Here is an 18239-nt window from a genome sequence, read left to right on the forward strand (position 1 = left end):
AAGTAAAACTGGGAGGATTTTGAGAGGGAACTGGATGCAGGGTGGAAGGTAGGGTGAGAGCAGAGAAGAAGGACCTGAGCCTGGGGGAAGGGGAAAGTAGGCTAAACAATTCACAGGATGAAGACATTTCATAGAAGGGTAAGAACACATCACTTGGCCCTGGACAACAACTACAAGCCAGACGGTCCAAAGAGATGTAGTTCCAAAAGAACATAAAGTGACATGGCTTATATGTGTCCCCAGAGACATGGGTGTGCTTTTGGAGCTTGAAGGACCATTAAGAAAACATCAGATCCACCAGGGCTGCTGCAAACATGACATTCCCTTCCCAACACATCATGGCAGCTGCTGCAGCTCCCTGCCCTCTCTATCCTGAGGCTAGCCACAGATGGACCAGCAGCCCACCCCCAGAGCACACTAGGCAGAGAGGTGCTCCCAGTAGTTACCAGGTTCCACTCTCAGAACCATCCTAAAACCATGGGAAGTCCAGCAGCACCATATTATACACATCAGAGGAAGATGGTTTAAATCCCTTGCCAAGGTTTCTAAGGCTTCTTGCTGCATCTGTTTACATGTGGCCAGGAGTGCAGCTAGCATTCTCCTCTCCCTCCTTCTCCATGTAGCCAACAGCACCTCCTCAGGGTCAACAAACGAGAAATGAGACAAGGCCAGGCACAGTGTTTCATGCCTGTAATCCCAGCACTTTGGGAGGCCAAGGAGGAGTTCAAGACCAGCCTGACCGACATGGTGAAACTCCAACTCTACTAAAAATACAAAAATTAGCTGGGCGTGATGTTGGGTGCCTGTAATCCCAGCTACCCAGGAGACTGAGGCAGGAGAATCGCTTGAGCCTGGGAGGTAGAGGTTAAAGTGAGCCTGAGGCAGCAGAGAATGGATAATCAAGCCTGTCCCTCCTTTCTCCCTGCCTAGGACCCTGACCAGAGGGTTTCTGGGAGTTTGGTCAGGGTGCAGGAAAGAAGACGGTGAGTCAGATATGTCGATGTCAGTAATCTTGCCTGTCAGTAAAGGTTGCTCAGCCCCAAAGGCAGGGTGATGGTGAACCTTTGGCTCCCACCAGCAGTTCTCTCATTATCCTTCCAACAGCCTCATGCCCAATCGTACCATCATTGTGATGCTTCACACATGAAAACTGAGGCTTGGATACCTTCGCCTACTTGCTAGTGTCTCACAGGCAGCGAATGGCAGAGCCTGCAACCAAGCCACACAGTGTGCCCTCTGCTGGGAGCCTTGGATTGATTGGTGACTCCATGAATGTTTGTTGACCTAAACAGTAGGTGTTTGAGGAACTGAAAGATCTCCAACAAAAAACCTTTAGAAAGAGAGGATTGCCTTTCTATCTGCCCACCTAGATGAACCCCACTAAAATGGATTGATTTTAGCAATGAGAAGTTCTGTTTACTACACTCTAGGGTTTCCATTAACCCTCAGAGTTATGGTCAGATAGAGTAACCTAGTCAGAACTGCCCCTAAGGACTCCTTCTCCTGGCCAGCAGCTACAGGGGTGTGGCACCATTATCCCATCAAGCCTGGGGAAAGCCTTGGTTAAGAGTTCAGATCATTACTCAGCAGGACGTGTCCAGGACCCAGTGGCTGCAACTTCAGCAGGGCTCAGGATCTTAGAGTTGTGACCTAAAAGTGTTGTGAGAACAGAATCCTGGAGAAGCTTCAGTCCCTACCTGAACCCACAGCTGTCTGGATCCCTGTCCTGGATCTATTGAGAGGGGGTGCATGCTGGGCTCCTGGCCAACGCTGCAACTACTCCACTTGCCCCGTCTCTGCATTGACTAATCCAGCTTTGAGAGGCTGAGCCTCTGGATGAGTCAGGTCTTTGCTCAGCCATAATAAGAAGGTGATTGGCTGGGTCTGCCAGAGCTTTGTGACCCGCTGGCTGACTCCCCAGCCCCTCAGAACTCCTCAGCCCCACCTGCACATACTGCCTCCATACAAGCCCAGAATAACCTGGACGCGTGACTCACAGGGGTAGGGGTAGCAATTTTGCAGATTTTCCAAACAGGTGACTTCAGCCCCTTGGGCCTGGGCAGGAAGGGGTAGCCCAGTGACAATGGACATAGCGTCACTTCAGGAACGGGAAACGTGTTGGCTGGCTCTGCGGAGTTCTCTCTCCTCTGATCCCATAGCGTCTGTTCCAGTTGTCTTGGCCGGTAGGATGGTGTCTACAAAGCAGGATGTATGGGAAATCTGGAGCTTGGGAGGGATTGTGGTCAGAGCCCAGCTTTGGGAAACCCCAGTGGCTGTCTCTAGGCAAAGTGGCAGAGAAAAGTTCTGTAGTCTGCCTCCCTTCTGGGCTGGCCATTCCATGCACGTACTTCTCAGACAAATGCCCTTAGATTTTCACGTCTGTCCCTGCGATGCTGACAGTACTTGCCAGATATATATTGATTGTCAGGCTCTGTGCTTAGCACGGTGTACACATGGCTTACTTAATCCTCATAACTGTTCTATGAGGTGGGAACTGTCACTGTCCCCATTTTATAGATGAGGAAACAGACCTAAAGTCAAGTCAGACAGCTCGGACACGGTACATCTAGGATTTGAACCCACATGATGTGCCTGGAGATCCAGCGTTCTTAAGCACTACCTTTTTGGAGCTTGCTGGAGGCATGCTGGCCACCTCCTGTAGGACTGGTAGACCTGGTGTGTCTTTCTTACCCACATTGGGCAGAGGGTGGAAGCCTGGCAACTGCAGGAAGTTCTTCCAGGAACCGGCCAGAACAGGGCTAAACTTGGGGTAAAAGGAGCTGTAGATAATTAGAGAAGACTGAGTGCCCCTAAATTACCTTCAAGACATATTTGTGGAAGATAGATGTAAAAACAAAAAGCCAAAATTAGATTTAGGCTGGTGATAAGGTCATTAAATAATAGAATGTAAAATTTCAGTTGTACAGACTTATTAGCCATCTTTATGATTTAAGAATAAAAGTGCCTAGATCTAAGTCCAGTCCTAATTACCTGAGGAGGAAGCAGATGGTCTCTAGAAACCCCTCTGACCATAGGTTAGTGGGATTGGGTCTTGATGACCATTTTTAAAATCTTAGTCTGCAGAATGACCAGCAGCTTCCCCTCCGGCAATGAGAGCTGTAATTGCCTTTCCCAGTTGCCTGTTAATGCACCATGAACCTTATAGTCCTAGTATAAGATGTGACTCAGCAAAATCACCAGATTAAACATCCTCAACTTTTCTGTCCCTTGACTCCATTCCTGATAGCAGGAGTCAAGGCCCTATAGAACAGGCTTTTCCCAAGGCCACGTTGTCAGTCTGATCCTCGAATGGGGATCTGCCTGGATGGTGACATGCCACAATCCAGTCAGGGTCTTTTTCTCCTGACAGTCACATGTGCCAGAGATCAAGGCAGAAACATGTGGATGGGGTTGGAAGGCACTGCTCCTGCATATCTTGGGACAGACAGAGCCTGCCCACTCCTAGTGGTTACCTACCATTCTCTCCCAGGAGGTGAAGGAGCTCTTGGGAACGAGTGTGTTGTAAGAGTTTCCTCAGGCTACGTCTTTGCTATAATTGGAGGCAGCTGGTCCACTTAGAGCCCGATGCTTGGGCAAATACTTTATACACCTCTGCTTCAAGCAGCTGGTCAGGTGTGAGTCCAGGCCCAAGTCACCCCCCAATGCAAAAGGCAATCAGAAGTTGGACCTGTTTGGTGAGTTCAAACTATGGTTTTAGGAGATAGGGAGGCTGGCTCAGTTTAGTCCAGGATCTTAGAACAGCCCCCCAATGCTCCATGCTCCACAGCCAGCCCAGCTCTTAGAGGCTCCCAATTTGAGCTCTAAATTGAGCTCTGGAAAGGAGCGTTGGAGGATGGGGGATACATTTAAAGGAGTTTTTGCTCAGGACCTGGGTGCCACCTGCTGGCCATGTTTAGTTCTATTTACAGAGCCAAAGCTAGGAGAGGAAAATTAAAAGGGCATCCTGCCCTCCCCAGTGTGATGAGGCATAAGGAAACCAGGAGGCTGTTTCCTCATGCTGCTCTAGCAAATGCAGCAGAGGAATCCTGTAGAGACCCCTTGGTGCCCTGGATGAGTCCTCCTGAGTCAAATGGACCCGCACTAGCGCAGAGCGTAGCACCAGTTGAGAGGACCTGAGTGAGTCCTGAGTGGGGACTGAGGCTCTGTTCCTGCTACTAGCTACCCCCTTCCCCAGAAGCCCCATAGTGGGTAACAGCATGATTCATTGCTGGACCCTACAAGGAGCCATTTTTTCCAACTTCCTTCTCACAGGCGCTGCTGCCACTCATGGGACCCTAGAATTAGACCAAAGGTGTAGAATATGCCCTTCCATCATCAGGCATTGACCACCCTGGGAATTTCTGGCCATGCTGAGAAGACCTGGGCATTTTTCAAGTAGCTATGTGGTCTTAGTGACTCTTAGGAGCCCTAAAAGCAAGGCTTTTAGTTGTGCTCTAAACTCCAGGGAAACTGGAGATTTTCCCTGCATACCAAGGACTGGCTAGCATTTTCCCCCCAGAGAAGTGGCAGAATGTCCCAACGTTCCAGCCTTTGCTATTGCAACAGAAGCCGGTAAATCCCAGCTAAGTATGCATATCAAATGAAGGCTGTGGTTCTCATACCTGGCCGTGCACCAGAGGTATTTTTAAAATTTTTATATATATGTGTAAAATATTTGTGTATAACATATAATGTATATATATTATACAAACACACTTGGGCTGCACTCTAGCCTGTTGAAGCCTCTGCAGGAGAAGCTGGTGGACTCTCCTAATAAAGAACCTCTGCAATGCATGGAGGAGGCCTGAACCAATAGCAGGTCCAATCCTGTGGAACCAGGAACGCTGTCCCCAGGCTAGAAGACCCTTGAAGCTCAAATGATTTCAGTTCAAAAATTGGAGGATATGTTTGGACTAAGACCATTGCCTTTGCTTTTCTTCAGTAGTCAGCCCTTGAAACTCATATACTCTAAACAGAACAAAATCCCCAAAGTGGCTCAGGAACTCCCAGGGCCTACCTACGGCTACTCCTTGCCCCTAGAACCACCCCAGACCAGACCAGCCCCTCTGAGGCCTGTCAGCCACAGCTGGCCCAGAATCACTCTGCCCCAGGGGCCTCATAGGGAAATGAGTCTCTGAGCCTGTGGAACACTCCTGCAGAGTCATTCTGGACAGTTCCCGGAATAGCTGGTGCCCTCTGCACCAGCTCCTGGCCATCTTCTGCACCCTCCCTGGAGACCTGGCAGAGTCTGGCCACTGTGGCCTTGGGGGCACTCACATCCATCTCTCTAACTCTGCATGCCCTCTCCTTCCCGACTTCCCATGGCACTTGCTGTTTCCACCACAGTTTTGGGCATTTGGTTTTACTGTTCTCATGTGTGCGTTACTCTCCCCAATAAGATTATCAACTCCTTGATGACAGGGGCAAATCTTTTCAATTTTCGCAGTCTACAACAAAACAATACTCATCAAAATCAGATGCCCTTTCCTTGACCCTACCCACTCTGCCTAGCATCCATCCAGGCATCCACTCCTCCTCCTGTTACTTTAGGTGTGTCCTGGGAACTCGTGTGTCCCCTAACTCTAGTCTGCAATTCCACTCCACCAATATGGTTCGGCAGTTATTATTCACCGAGAACTGGTGTGGAAGCTGAAAGTGAATGGAACACAGCTTGCCCATTGAAGAGCTTACAGTCAGGTGGAAGGAGCAGCCACACACGTGATTTCTTTTTTTTGGAGACAGAGTCTGGCTCTGTTGCCCAGGTTGGGCACAATCTTGGCCCACTGCAACCTCCACCTCCCAGGTTCAAGCAATTCTCCTGTCTCAGCCTCCCTAGTAGCTAGGATTACATGCCTGGCTAATTTTTGTATTTTTAGTAGAGACAGGGTTTCACCATGTTGGCCAGGTTGGTCTCAAACTCCTGGCCTCAGGTAATTGGCCCACCCCAGCTTCCCAAAATGCTGGGATTACAGGCATGAGCCACCACACCTAGCCTCACACATGATCTTAAGAGACTGTGCAGGATGCCATGAAGAGCCGTGCCCAGCGTGCTGTAGGATAGTGGGCACATGCCTCCTGCAGAGGGAGTCAGAGAAAGTCTCCTGGAGCTAAAGCAGAGTCCTGTGGCTGAGTGCCGGTGGGGTGTTGGGGTGGGGGTTGGGGGGTGGAACCCAGGCTGGAAGGTGATGAAACACGATTCAGAAAGAGGAGAGGACATGAGGCATCACTCAATAGTTCAACAGCGTTACTGAACGTCTTGCCTGTGACAGGCCTGGATACCCCACTCTTGACTTCAAAGCACTTCCGACGTGGGATGCAGGCATTTAAACAAGTCCAGTGGTGAGCGCAAGGGCCAAGATTCAGGGCAGTGGGCGCAGAGCCCCTGTGTAGGAGGAGACTCAAGTGCAGTCAACATTACCCTCGGAAATCTCTGAAACTGCCAGGTCTTTAGAAGGTCCCAAGACAATAATTCATTTCTGTTTCTCTTGGCTTTTTGACCTCACCTGGCCTCCCTTTGCCTGGGCAAGGAAGGACAAGGTTTATTTTTCAAAGGAAGAAGAACTAGGAATAAAGAACAGACTTTTCTCTCATGATTTTTCTTCGAAGCATTCATTTAAGTTAAATATGCTCCATCCTATGTGCGTGGGGTCAGGGGTAGGAACGTGAGGGGTACACAGCACTGCAGATGCCTTGCTGAGTCTCCCTCTGTAAAGTAGTGCTGCTCAAATGGGGCCGTGCCTGCAGATCCTCCGGGCATCTTGGTCAGAGGCAGTTTCTCATTCAGTAGGTCTCAGGGAAGGTGAGAGAATTGGAATTTCTAACCAGCTGATCCCCATATAGCCCCAGTGCTGCAGGTCCAGGGGCCACAATTGAGAACCATGGAGCAGAGGATGAATAAACTTTGTGGGAGGGACAGCATTCCAGACAGAGGATGAGTAGGAAGCTGCCTATGGCTCCTAACTGGGGGAGCAAAGTGGGAGATAAGGCTGCAGAGGTGGGGTCCCATTATGATTTGATAAGTGGTCAGGAGGAGTCACGTGTTAACAGCAGATGCCTGCAACAGACAGGGAAATATTCTTCCTGTAAGAATATAAGGTACATAAGATACATTCTTATTTCACAGAGACACTTTACATATTAAACCTGGAGAAATATTCTTCACTCACTCCAGAAACACATGTTCTCACAATTCGGAAAACACAGTTCTTTTGATCTATCTTGTTTCTCCATTTCTGATAAAGACCTGGTTACAAGAAATATGTCCTCCTTTTCTTAACAGCACAAGTCAGTGATCAGCAGCAGCTGACCCTTGGCCTCTATGGAGTGGGAAGGAGGCTCACTGCTGGCTCCACTCCAACTGCTGGTTTCAGTGCGGGAGCACAGGCTCAGAGTGGCCAAAAGAAGCCAGAAATCCCAAGTTATTAAACATCTCAACTTTAATATATTGGGCACTAATTCAAAAATGTTTCCAACACTATGAGTGCTAAACAGTTTAAGTCTGCAAGGCAAATTCAGCCAATGAGTGTCCCTTTTATGACTGCTGGCTGAAAGGACTTGAAGCGGGGGAGAGGGGTGGTCAGACCTACTTTTAGGTAGATTCTGACAACACAGTGTCAAGGACAGATTAAGAGGAAGGAGAGACTGGAGGCTGGAAGGCCTTTTAGGAGGCTCCTGCTAGCCTGTGCTAGAGAGAAAATACAGCCAGCCCTCCACATCCATGGGTTCCAGATCTGTGGATTCAAGCAAATATCAATAAAAAATATTCAGGAAAGAAAAATGGATTGTTGCATCTGTACTGAACTCCTACAGACTTTTTTTTCATGTCATGATTCCCTAAACAATACAGTATAACAACTATTTATATCACAGTGACGTGGTAGTAGGTATTAGGATTATGAGTAATCTAGAGATGATTTAAATCATACAGGAGGATATCTGTAAATACTACATCATTTTATATAAGGGACTTGACTATGCATTGATTTGGGTATGGGGGATGTTCTGGAACAAATTCCCTCATGAATACCAAGGGACAACGGTGTGCCTAAATCCTGAGGGTAAGCAGAACAGGGTGGGTTGAGGAGGTGAGGTTCCAGGACTTGAGAAGTGACTTGGTAGGAGCATGACAGAGAGGAGGCTGTCTAGGATGACCCCGCAGGCTTCTAAGGTGGTAACTGATAGCTGGTGGTGACATTCTCTGGGATAATGGATATAGGAGCCAGAAGCATTTTCTAAGGGAAGGTTGTGGACAAGCAGAATTTAGGTGCCTCTGCATCAGCCACAGGAATATGGAGTCTGAATTCAGAGCAGAGGCAAAGGTTAGCTGGCTTTCTAAAACACAAATCTGGTCAGGTTACTGTCGCTTAAAACCCTCTAATGGCTTCCAAATAGAAAGTCCAGATTCCTCCTCCTGGTAAACAAGGCCCTGGCAACCTGTCCCTGCCAACCTCATTGTGCCACGCCTCAACAGAAAAATCTGCTCCCCGGGCCTGCTCCACAACTCAGAGTGCTCGGAATAAGCTCTGCCTTTGTTCTTGCTAGTCCCTGTGCCCGAATGCCTTCCACCCATCCCTTTTTATGTCTGGAAAATTCCTGTTCCTTTCAGGCTCCAACATCTCTGCTCTGAACCCTTCGCTGACCCTGCCCAGCAGATGCACTCACGCCCTTCTTTGTGCTGTCCCTGAACATTTATGTGCCTGTTTCACTGCCCCATCACTCCCTACTGAGGGGATCTGCCTGTCTGTAAATGCCTCAAGGCAGAGGCCATATCTTTTTTTTTTTTTTTTTTTTTTTTTTTTTGAGACAGTCTTGCTCTGTCACCAGGCTGCAGGCTGGAGTGCAGTGGCACAATCTTGGCTCACTGCAACCTCTACCTCCTCGGTTCCAGCAATTCTCCTGCCTCAGCCTCCCAAGTAGCTGGGACTACAGGTGAGCACCACTACACCCAGCTAATTTTTATATTTTTAGTAGAGACGAGGTTTCACCATGATGGCCAGGATAGTCTTGATCTCCTGACCTCATGATCTGCCCACTTTAGTCTCCCAAAGTGCTGGGATTATAGGCGTGAGCTACCACGGCCAGCCAGCAGAGGCCATATCTTAATTAACTTTGAATTGCTGGCTCCTGGCACATGTCTAGCATTATAGTAAATGCTCATTAAATGTCTAAAGAAGACCCCTCCTCTGGGGGTAAACTGCAAGGCCAGTCTGGAGGGAATATGTCTTACTTCCCAGTATCATACACCCCCTCTCTCCTGACAGCTAAGGAGCTGCATGAGCCCCAGTGCTTACCTCACCTTTCTTCTTACTTTTCAGCTGGGGTATGGCCGTCAATGTGTACTCCACATCTGTGACCAGTGAAAATCTGAGTCGCCATGATATGCTTGCGTGGGTCAACGACTCCCTGCACCTCAACTACACCAAGATAGAACAGCTCTGTTCAGGTAGGAGGCCGGGAATACAGGAAGTGGCCCTGCTGGAAGGAAAGAAAGGCTGGAAGGCAGAGCAGCCACAGCAGGGAATATACAGTCAAGTGTGGCTGAATGATGGGGATGTGCCCAGAGAAAGGCATCCTCAGGCGATGTTGTTGTGTGAACATCACAGAGCGTATTGACACAAACCTGGATGGTGTAGCCTACTACACACCTCAGCTATGTGGTATACCTACTGCTCCTAGGCTAAAAACCTGGACAGCATGTTTCTGTACTAAATACTGCAAACAGTTTTAACACATGCTAAGTATTTGCACATCTAAACATATCTAAACATAGAAAAGGTACAATAAAAATACGGTATTATAATCCTATGGGACCACCATCATATGTGTGGTCCATCATTGACCACACCATTGTTAGGCAGCCCATGACTGTAGCTTGTGATTAGACTAAGGCGGAGAGCTGGAGGCCCTGAGCTAGCCAGACTGGCTGGAGCTGAAGTCAGGAAATGTGAGCAAGGAAAGAGAAGAGCAGGAGAGGCACCGAGAAGGACTGCAGGGAGAGGAGGAGCGGGGAGCTGAGCGCCAGGACGGCAAGAGAGCCAGAGGTCTGACCTCGCCTCTCTGGGTCCAACTCTCAGCTCTTCTTCTGGTGGTGTAACCCTGGGCAAGTCACTGTATGCTGCCCTAGGCCTCAGTTTTCCCATCCATAAGATGGAGATAATATCACCAACTAACTAGAGTTGCTGTTGGGATTGCCCTACCTACATGCAGTGTTTGGTGTGGTGCTGGTTCGTAATATGCATCAATAAATAGTCATTGCTGCTATTCTTGGAAAGCTGGGAGGATTCTGGCCATGTCTGTCCTGAAAGTAGGAATGGCCCCAGCCCCAGAACAAGGAGAGAGAAGAGGAGACAGGGTTTGGGGAAGTAAGAGAGAGCAGCCCACAGATCAGTGAGCCCCCTCAGCCAGCGCCCTTCTCCACAGGGGCAGCTTATTGCCAGTTCATGGACATGCTCTTCCCCGGCTGTGTGCACTTGAGGAAAGTGAAGTTCCAGGCCAAGCTAGAGCATGAATACATCCACAATTTCAAGGTGCTGCAAGCAGCTTTCAAGAAGATGGGTGTCGACAAAGTAGGTGCCTGCGCTCCGGGGGGCCCCAAGGAGCTGTGTGACCCTGGGGAAGAAGATGGCCCACCAGCCTGGGCAACAGGGGGTGCTGGGGTCATTCCAGTGCTCGCGCCTCCCTCCACCTCCCGACTCTCCAGAGGGAATTTTCCCCCTGCTCAAGGCACAGTGGAAAAGCCCACAACACTTGCCATTCCATCATGACAACATTCCTTTCCCTTCCTTCTCTCTGGACCCTGCCCATTCCCAACACTGAGCTCTGTGTGCCACTCCTGTGAAGTTCCACCTCTTTCTCTCTCCGTAGGGCCCAAGAAAGTGTCTTTGCTCGCTCTCCTGCCTCGGTGGCTGCAGACCCCCGGCCCACATGCAGGCAGTAGAGCCAAGGGACACCTCCCCTCACAGTTCTTCCACACAGTGCCTGTAGAGAAGGAATGTCTCTGGATCCGAGACTGGGGCCTGCCAGCCTACCTGTCTGCTCTGGTGCCATGGGAGGGGGGCAGGTGGAGAAGGTGGAGGACACTGCAGCCCAGGGGCTGGCTTTCCTGACAGCAGTGGCCCTCGGCAGAGGAAGGCAGCCCTACAGCAGCAGGTGGCTAAAGTACTCTGCTTATGTGGTCTATTTCAGATCATTCCTGTAGAGAAATTAGTGAAAGGAAAATTCCAAGATAATTTTGAGTTTATTCAGTGGTTTAAGAAATTCTTTGACGCAAACTATGATGGAAAGGATTACAACCCTCTGCTGGCGCGGCAGGGCCAGGACGTAGCGCCACCTCCTAACCCAGGTGATCAGATCTTCAACAAATCCAAGAAACTCATTGGCACAGCAGGTAACGTGCCCGAGCCGGGGGAGGGAGTGTGGGGGGCCGGGCCGGCAGGCCTCCACAGCCAGGAGTGCCCCCTGAGCCACGGCCCGGCCCTGCCAGCCTGGAGGAGACTGTTATCACGGAGTTCAGATGACGCCGCCTGCTGGCCACTTAGACCAGGGGGAGTGAAAGTAGTGGGTGAGAGAGCTCCAAAAATTGCTCTAAGAGAAGAGCCACCAGCACCAGCCATGGTGGCAGCTGGCGGTAGGAGGCTGAAGGCACCTTGTTTTGTAGCATGAGCTAACTTGTTTGCCTCAGGATGATGGGGCGGCAAGGTGGCTTGGTTTCTCCATCCAGGTGCTTCCAGGCCAAGAGCCTGGTGCCAGCACCACAGCCCCTCCTTGCCCCCTGCCCACTGGCCGACCAGGAGCAGGAGTTGCCAAGCTGATCGCACCTTCCCCCATTCCAAAGGCCCAACAGTCCTAAATCCTCAAAAGATGAGTCTCTAGAAACAAGGCTTTGTCTGGGTCCTGGAGGGGAAGGGAGAGAAGCAGGAGGGCCTTTGAGAAGCAGCAGCATTGGGAGGGGAAGGGAGAGGAGCAGCCCCAGCCTGCGTCGGACCCCGTCATAGCAGAGCTGCCTCCTCCGTCTGCGCTGCTGTTCCGCCTGGGCCTGCCCTACTCGCCCGCCTGCTTGCTTTGCACTAGAAGCAGCCCGCTATCTAGCTGTCTAGGGAGGTGCAGTCACTAGTGAACAAGTGGCCACGGCATGCTGGCTGTGCTGGGGAGGAGCTGGGGTCCCTGATTTGGCCACCGCTGTGCAGATACCCAGTCCCGCCCAGCAGAGGGCAACAGAGCCCATCCTGACACAGGGCCCCAGGAGGGTCAGCTACCCAGGAATGATGGCTTTGGGCTGGGGCTTCTGTTAGGCAAGACCCTGTGCCAGCTGCCTTTCCTCAAGCTGTCAGTACCAGAGGGCCCTGAACCCTTCCAGCTCCACTTCCCCAAATTCGCTGTCCCAGTTTATCTCCTCTCTCCCTCAGGCCAGCTCTCTTCTCACCCCAACACCTCACACCTTCTTTTAGTTCCCTATAGTTTCTGCTCTCCTGGCCTTGCCAAAGGGCTGCCCAGCTGCTGGGGTATCCATGTGGCCAAGGCTCGGGGCCTAGCTGTAGACGCCCATCAGGGGGTGGGGGCAGGGGGTTGAGAGTGCCTGCCTGTCGCATGGGCCTGCCCCGCAGTCCTCACACCAGGCTGTCTCCTGCCATGTGTGCTGTGGGCTCACGTGGCCTCACCTGACACTTTCTCTGGGCAGTTCCACAGAGGACATCCCCCACAGGCCCAAAAAACATGCAGACCTCCGGCCGGCTGAGCAACGTGGCCCCACCCTGCATCCTCCGGAAGAATCCTCCATCAGCCCGAAATGGCGGCCATGAGACTGATGCCCAAATTCTTGAACTCAACCAGCAGGTGAGTGGGATGGGTAAGGGTAGCGTAGCTGAGAGAGCCCTGTCACCAAAGCCAGGCCCTTGGGGTGTCTGAGGGACAAGAGGAGGGCAGGCAGGGGAGCCTGAGGCGGGGACCTCTGGCTTGAACATCGCCTTGTCCCCAAGCAGCTGGTGGACTTGAAGCTGACAGTGGATGGGCTGGAGAAGGAGCGTGACTTCTACTTCAGCAAACTTCGTGACATCGAGCTCATCTGCCAGGAGCATGAAAGTGAAAACAGCCCTGTCATCTCAGGCATCATCAGCATCCTCTATGCCACGGAGGTGAGCACTCCCAGGCCCATCGGGCCCTCCCCAGTCTGGCCTGGCCCTAAGACCAGAAGCGTGATAGGACCAGAAAGGACCATGGAGAACATTTACTAATGAGAGAGAGGTGAAGTCACTAGCCCAGGGCCACCTGTTAGCAGGGCTCCTGGACTCTTGACCCCTTGCTCCTCAGCTACCTATAGACCTGAGAAGCCCTGCCTGGCCCACTACTTTCCCCTCCCTCCCACCCCCCAGGAAGGATTTGCACCCCCTGAGGATGATGAGATTGAAGAGCATCAACAAGAAGACCAGGACGAGTACTGAGGGCGGCCGCAGCCCTGGCTGACTGCACGGCTTCCCCGTGCCTCCCTCCCCGCTCCACCCCCACATTACAGTCCTTTCCTAACACAGTCGGCCGGGTGCTTTGTGTCAGTGCCGCAGCATTGGGAGCCAGGCGAGCGGGGCTTGGGGACATGGGGCCGGGAAACAGGCAGAAGCCCGTCCTGGGTGGCACTGGCCCAGTTGGCGGGACCCCTGTCCACACCTACCCTATTTATTTCCGTTGTCTCTCTGCTGTGTCGCCCAACACTTCCCAGGGTGCTGCTGCCACCCGCCCCAGCCAGCCACCTGCTCCCGACAGCCAGCAGCTGTGTATTTGACAAAGTCATTGGTATATTTTTACTTACTGGATTTTCCTTGCACTTTACCTGTTCTTTTCCAGGGCTGACAGCACGGGCTCCAGGGCAGTGTGCCTTGCTTGGCTTCCCTTCCCCAAGGCTGGGGGCTGGGGCAGGACTCACCCATTCTAATTTATTTTGTCTTTTGGCTCCTCAGTAGTTGAAGGGAAGGCTGATGTCAGGAGAGGGAGAGGGGGCTGAGGAGGTGGTGCTGTAGGCCCAGCGGGTAAGGGAGAGGGAGGGGAGCATGTGAGGGATGGAAGTGACCTTCTGGCACCAGGCTCACCCACCCAAGGCCCGCTGCCCCAGCACCGAAGCCCAGCATTGCCCTGAGGCCCCCAGCCGCTGCCTCTCGCCACCTGGTTCACCACACAGACTCTGCCTGGACCCCACTGTCTGTCTGCTTCCCACCCGCCCTCCCCACCCCCTGCCCCTCGGGCACCAGCCTGCATATGTGTTCACTTTTATTTAAATAAACTTGTGTGGTAAAAGTCCATGCCATGTGTCCCTCAACTGAGCCACAGCCCAGGTCCAGGGCTTTCCACCTCCCGTGCACCCCTCTCTCCAGAGGTGATGGCTGTAGCACAGCCTCACCATCACCCTCCCGCAGGCCCGGAAAACACCACCAATGCCCAACACTGGTGATAGGGCTCTGAAGGCAGGCAGGGGCCCCAACCCCCTGTCCCTGGGGAGGAACTAGGTCTGGGCCCTTGGCCGTGATGAGGGGCAGCCAGTGAAGCGGCCGTAGGGCAGGGTGGTGGCCTGGTGCTTAGCTTCAGTCTCCTTTGGGCCAGGGGAACCACATGTCATCCCCCACCTGTTGACAAAGCTCACACACCTCACCATAGTGATTCAGCTGGGGACAGGCACTCACATGACAAAGAGAGCTGGGATGGCTACAAAGAGCAAGGAGTTCTGAGTGCTGAAGCCCAGGACAGCAACATCCAAGCGGTTCCTTCTGTAGAGCTGGCTCCAGTGGGAACAGGGAGTCAGGAACCCTTCCATGCCTTCTGCACAGCCCCACTCCTGGCATGTGCCTGACAAAGGGCCATACTAACCCATGTCCCCGAAGCCCAGCAGAGACCAAGAGTGTGGAAATGAATGTGAGCATCTTGGGGTCATCTAGACCAGCCCCCGCCCCCGTTTACTGCTAAGAGGTCAGAGGCCCACGTACATGACTCACTTACTGTGGCAGAAACCTGGACTAGAACTCACACCTCTTGACTTGAGGTTCAGGGCTCATTCCCACAGACCACAGAGGTGTGACCTCCGGGGTGTTCCTCCAGCCGCAGCCTAGAACTGCTTTCCTCACCACCCTGAGTGTGGCCAACATGCAGCTGTGTCTCTTCTGTGGCCCCACCCCATGGCCTCTTCCAAGACCACCACCATTTCTCTCATGACACCAGATTCAAGCCTTGAATAAGCAATTCATATCTGTTTGTTCCTCGATCGCCTCCGTTGACTCCCACTCCCACCTACATAGACACTTCTGGCCTTATTTTCTCTGTCTCTTTTTCTCCTCCACCAAGTTCCTTGCCTGCTTTTACTTATCTTGATGACTTTTTATTCCCTTGCCTAGTTTTAAAAGGCTTTTCCCCATGATTACAGGTAGATACCAGGAAAGGTTAAGGCCATTGTTCTGCATTGCCCATGTTCATCTTCAGGCTGAGACCTCACCCTGAAGGTAAAGTGGGTGTGGAAGGCAGAACAGTGCCTCCCCCAACCATGTCCACACATGCTGTGAATATATGGGTTACATGGCAAAGGGGAATTAAGGCTGCAGATGGGCCAGGCGTGGTAGTTCACGCCTGTAATCCCAGTACTTTGGGAGGCCAAGGCGGGAGGATCACTTGAGCCCAGGAGTTCAAGACCTTTCTGAGCAACATAGGGAAATACTGTCTCTACAAAAAATAAAATTTGAAGGGCACTGTGGCACATGTCTGTAGTACCAGCTACTCAGGAGGCTGAAGGAAGAGGATCACTTGATCCCAGTTGTTGTTAAGGCTGCAGTGAGCCATGATTGCTCCACTGCACTCCAGCCTGGGCAACAGAGTGAAACCCTGTCTCAAAAAAAAAAAGTTGCAGATGGAATTCAGGTAGCTAATCTGCTGATCTTAAAATAGGGGGAGTGTCCTGGATTACCCAGGTGGGTCCAGTGTCATCACAAATGTTTTTAAGAATGGAAGCAGGAGGCAGAAAGGGTCAGAGTGGGCAGCATGTGGTGGTTCATGTCTTTAATCCCAGCATTTTGGGAGGCCAAGGCAGGAGGATCACTTGATCTCCATCTCCTGTGCTCACAGGAGGTAGAGACCAGCCTGGACAGCAGCGAGACCCCATCTCTACAAAAAATAGAAAAATTAGCCAGGTATGGTGGCACATGCCTGTAGACCCAACAACTTGGGAGGCTAAGATGGAAGGTTCACTTGAGCCCTGGAGGTCGAGGCTGTAGTGAGCTATAATGACACCACTGCACTCCAGCCTGGGCAGCAGAGCAAGATCCTGTCTCAAATAAAATAAAATAAAAAGGCTCTAAAGACAGAAGGGAGCCATGAGCCAGAGAATGCAGGTGGCCTCTAGAAGCTGGGCAAGGCAAGGAAATGGATCTCCCCCAGAGCCACCAGACAGGAGCCCACTCCTGCTGACACCTCGATTCTAGCCCAGGGATACATGTGTTACACTCCTGCCCTCCAGAACTAGAAGATAACACATTTGTGTTGCTTTAAGCCACTGAGTTCGTGGCGATTTGTTTTAGCAGCAATAAAAACGTAGTCCAGTGGGTAAAACAGTGCTTCAGAGAGCTCACCCTTCTGCTTGCCCCCACACTAGACACCTGTGTCCTCCTTGACCCAACATCTTTTGGGTCTTCAAACCCCATGGGGGGGCCTACCCAAGTCCACCTCCATGGCTAGTGTCTAAGGCTGCTCTTTAAACACCCAGAGCTTAAGGATGTAAAGCCACTCCCTTCTCCTCCACCTCTTCCTGGTACCTCATACTGTTTCTTTCCTCTGGATTGGTCTCCCACACAGCCTTCAAGTTCCTTACAAGCAAGTGAGCCGTATCTCCCAGCTCCACCTAGTGCTGGGCCTGACACAGAGAAGGTGCTTAGGGAAGGTTGCTGGATAAGTAAATGAAAGATTTCTATGTCCTACATGCCAAGTTGTAACTGGTAACTTGCCAGACTATTCCAATGAAAGAGCCCCTCTCCCACCATTCTGTGTGTCTCTACCATGGCGCAGCCCCCTCATTTGCCTCAATGGAAAGCCAGTTCTGTTTCCCTTCCAAAAACAAGGTCTCTTCTGTGATCATACATGTGACACAGGAGGGGTCGAACAAAGAGAAGATATTGTTGTTGGTCTCCTGAGTTGATTAATGATCAGCTCAAATGATCTGAAAAATGAGTTGATTATTAGCTCATATATGGTCCTTGGCAAAAGCACTGCATCTCAGAGCTACCTGATGCAAAGTTCAGCCATGGTCAGGCCTAAAGAGGCTGGAGGGCAGGTAGAAGGAGGCAGCAAGATATGCTCATCTCCCACCCCCTACTTTCCCCTACCAACACTTCACACAGCCCCATTTACCCTTCCAAAAGAGTGGATCATGCCACCTTCTCACTGGTCTCCCAGGGCCTGAAGGATAAAGTCCAGATTTGGCAGGCAAGTTCCTTGGCATATGGGCTCAGATCCCTTTCCAACCTCATATGAGGCTATTGTTGCATTGCTATAAGGAAACATCTAGACTGGGTAATTTATAAGAAAAGAAGTTTAATTGGCTCACAGTTCTGCAGGCTGTATAGGAAGAATAATGCTGGCATCTGCTTCTGGGGAAGCCTCAGAAAGCTTACAATCATGGAGCAGGCACATCACATGGTAAATGCAGGAGCAAGTGAGAGAGAGAGAGAGTGAGTGAGTGATAGAGGTGGTGAGGAGTGCCACACACATTTAAATGACCAGACCTCATGAGAACTGGGATCCACCATGAGGGATCCACCATCATGATCCAAACACTTCCCACCAGGCCCCATGCCGGCACTGGGGATTACAAGTCAACATGAGATCTGGGCAGGGACAAAAATCCAAACTATATCACACCTCATCACCTCCAGAGTCCCACCAGGCACTGTCCCATTGAACTGCTTTCAGTTTACCGCCCTCTAGGTCTTTGTTTACATGAACAGATCCACACAACCGGTATGTTCTCTCCACCCACCCTAATCCTTGTCCAGTGAAAATTCTTTTTTTAGGTTTTTGTTTTTGTTTGAGATGGAGTTTTGCTCTTGTTGCCCAGGCTGGAGTGCAATGGTGCAATCTCGGCTCACTGCAACCTCCGCCTCCCAGGTTCAAGCAATTCTCCTGCCTCATCCTCCCAAGTAGCTGGGATTATAGGCATGTGCCATCACACCCGGGGAAATTTTTTGTATTTAGTAGAGACGGGGTTTCACTATGTTGGCCAG

The 18239-nt window shown here is 51.3% G+C and overlaps 1 protein-coding gene across 3 annotated transcripts in view; it reads left to right on the forward strand.

The window, feature by feature from the left end:
* The window catches only part of MAPRE3 (microtubule associated protein RP/EB family member 3), a 62567-nt gene extending 48261 nt beyond the window's left edge, over nt 1-14306 (forward strand). The window contains exons 1-7 of one of the 3 annotated variants that reach the window (XM_064363938.1): nt 8914-8928; nt 9315-9442; nt 10420-10565; nt 11185-11386; nt 12677-12831; nt 12978-13130; nt 13368-14306. In XM_064363938.1, coding sequence (XP_064220008.1) covers nt 9322-9442; nt 10420-10565; nt 11185-11386; nt 12677-12831; nt 12978-13130; nt 13368-13436 — 846 coding nt within the window. In that variant the 5' untranslated portion in view covers nt 8914-8928; nt 9315-9321 and the 3' untranslated portion in view covers nt 13437-14306. Of the gene's footprint in view, nt 1-8913; nt 8929-9314; nt 9443-10419; nt 10566-11184; nt 11387-12676; nt 12832-12977; nt 13131-13367 lie in introns of those variants that run through there. The other 2 variants (XM_012475399.2, XM_012475400.2) reach the window with 2 other exon arrangements.
* Nucleotides 14307-18239: the final 3933 nt, after the last annotated feature.

Source organism: Aotus nancymaae, unplaced genomic scaffold, assembly GCF_030222135.1.
Source record: "Aotus nancymaae isolate 86718 unplaced genomic scaffold, 86718_ANA_hifiasm-v0.15.2.pri h1tg000057l, whole genome shotgun sequence".
In the NCBI taxonomy this organism is placed as follows: Eukaryota; Metazoa; Chordata; class Mammalia; order Primates; family Aotidae; genus Aotus; species Aotus nancymaae.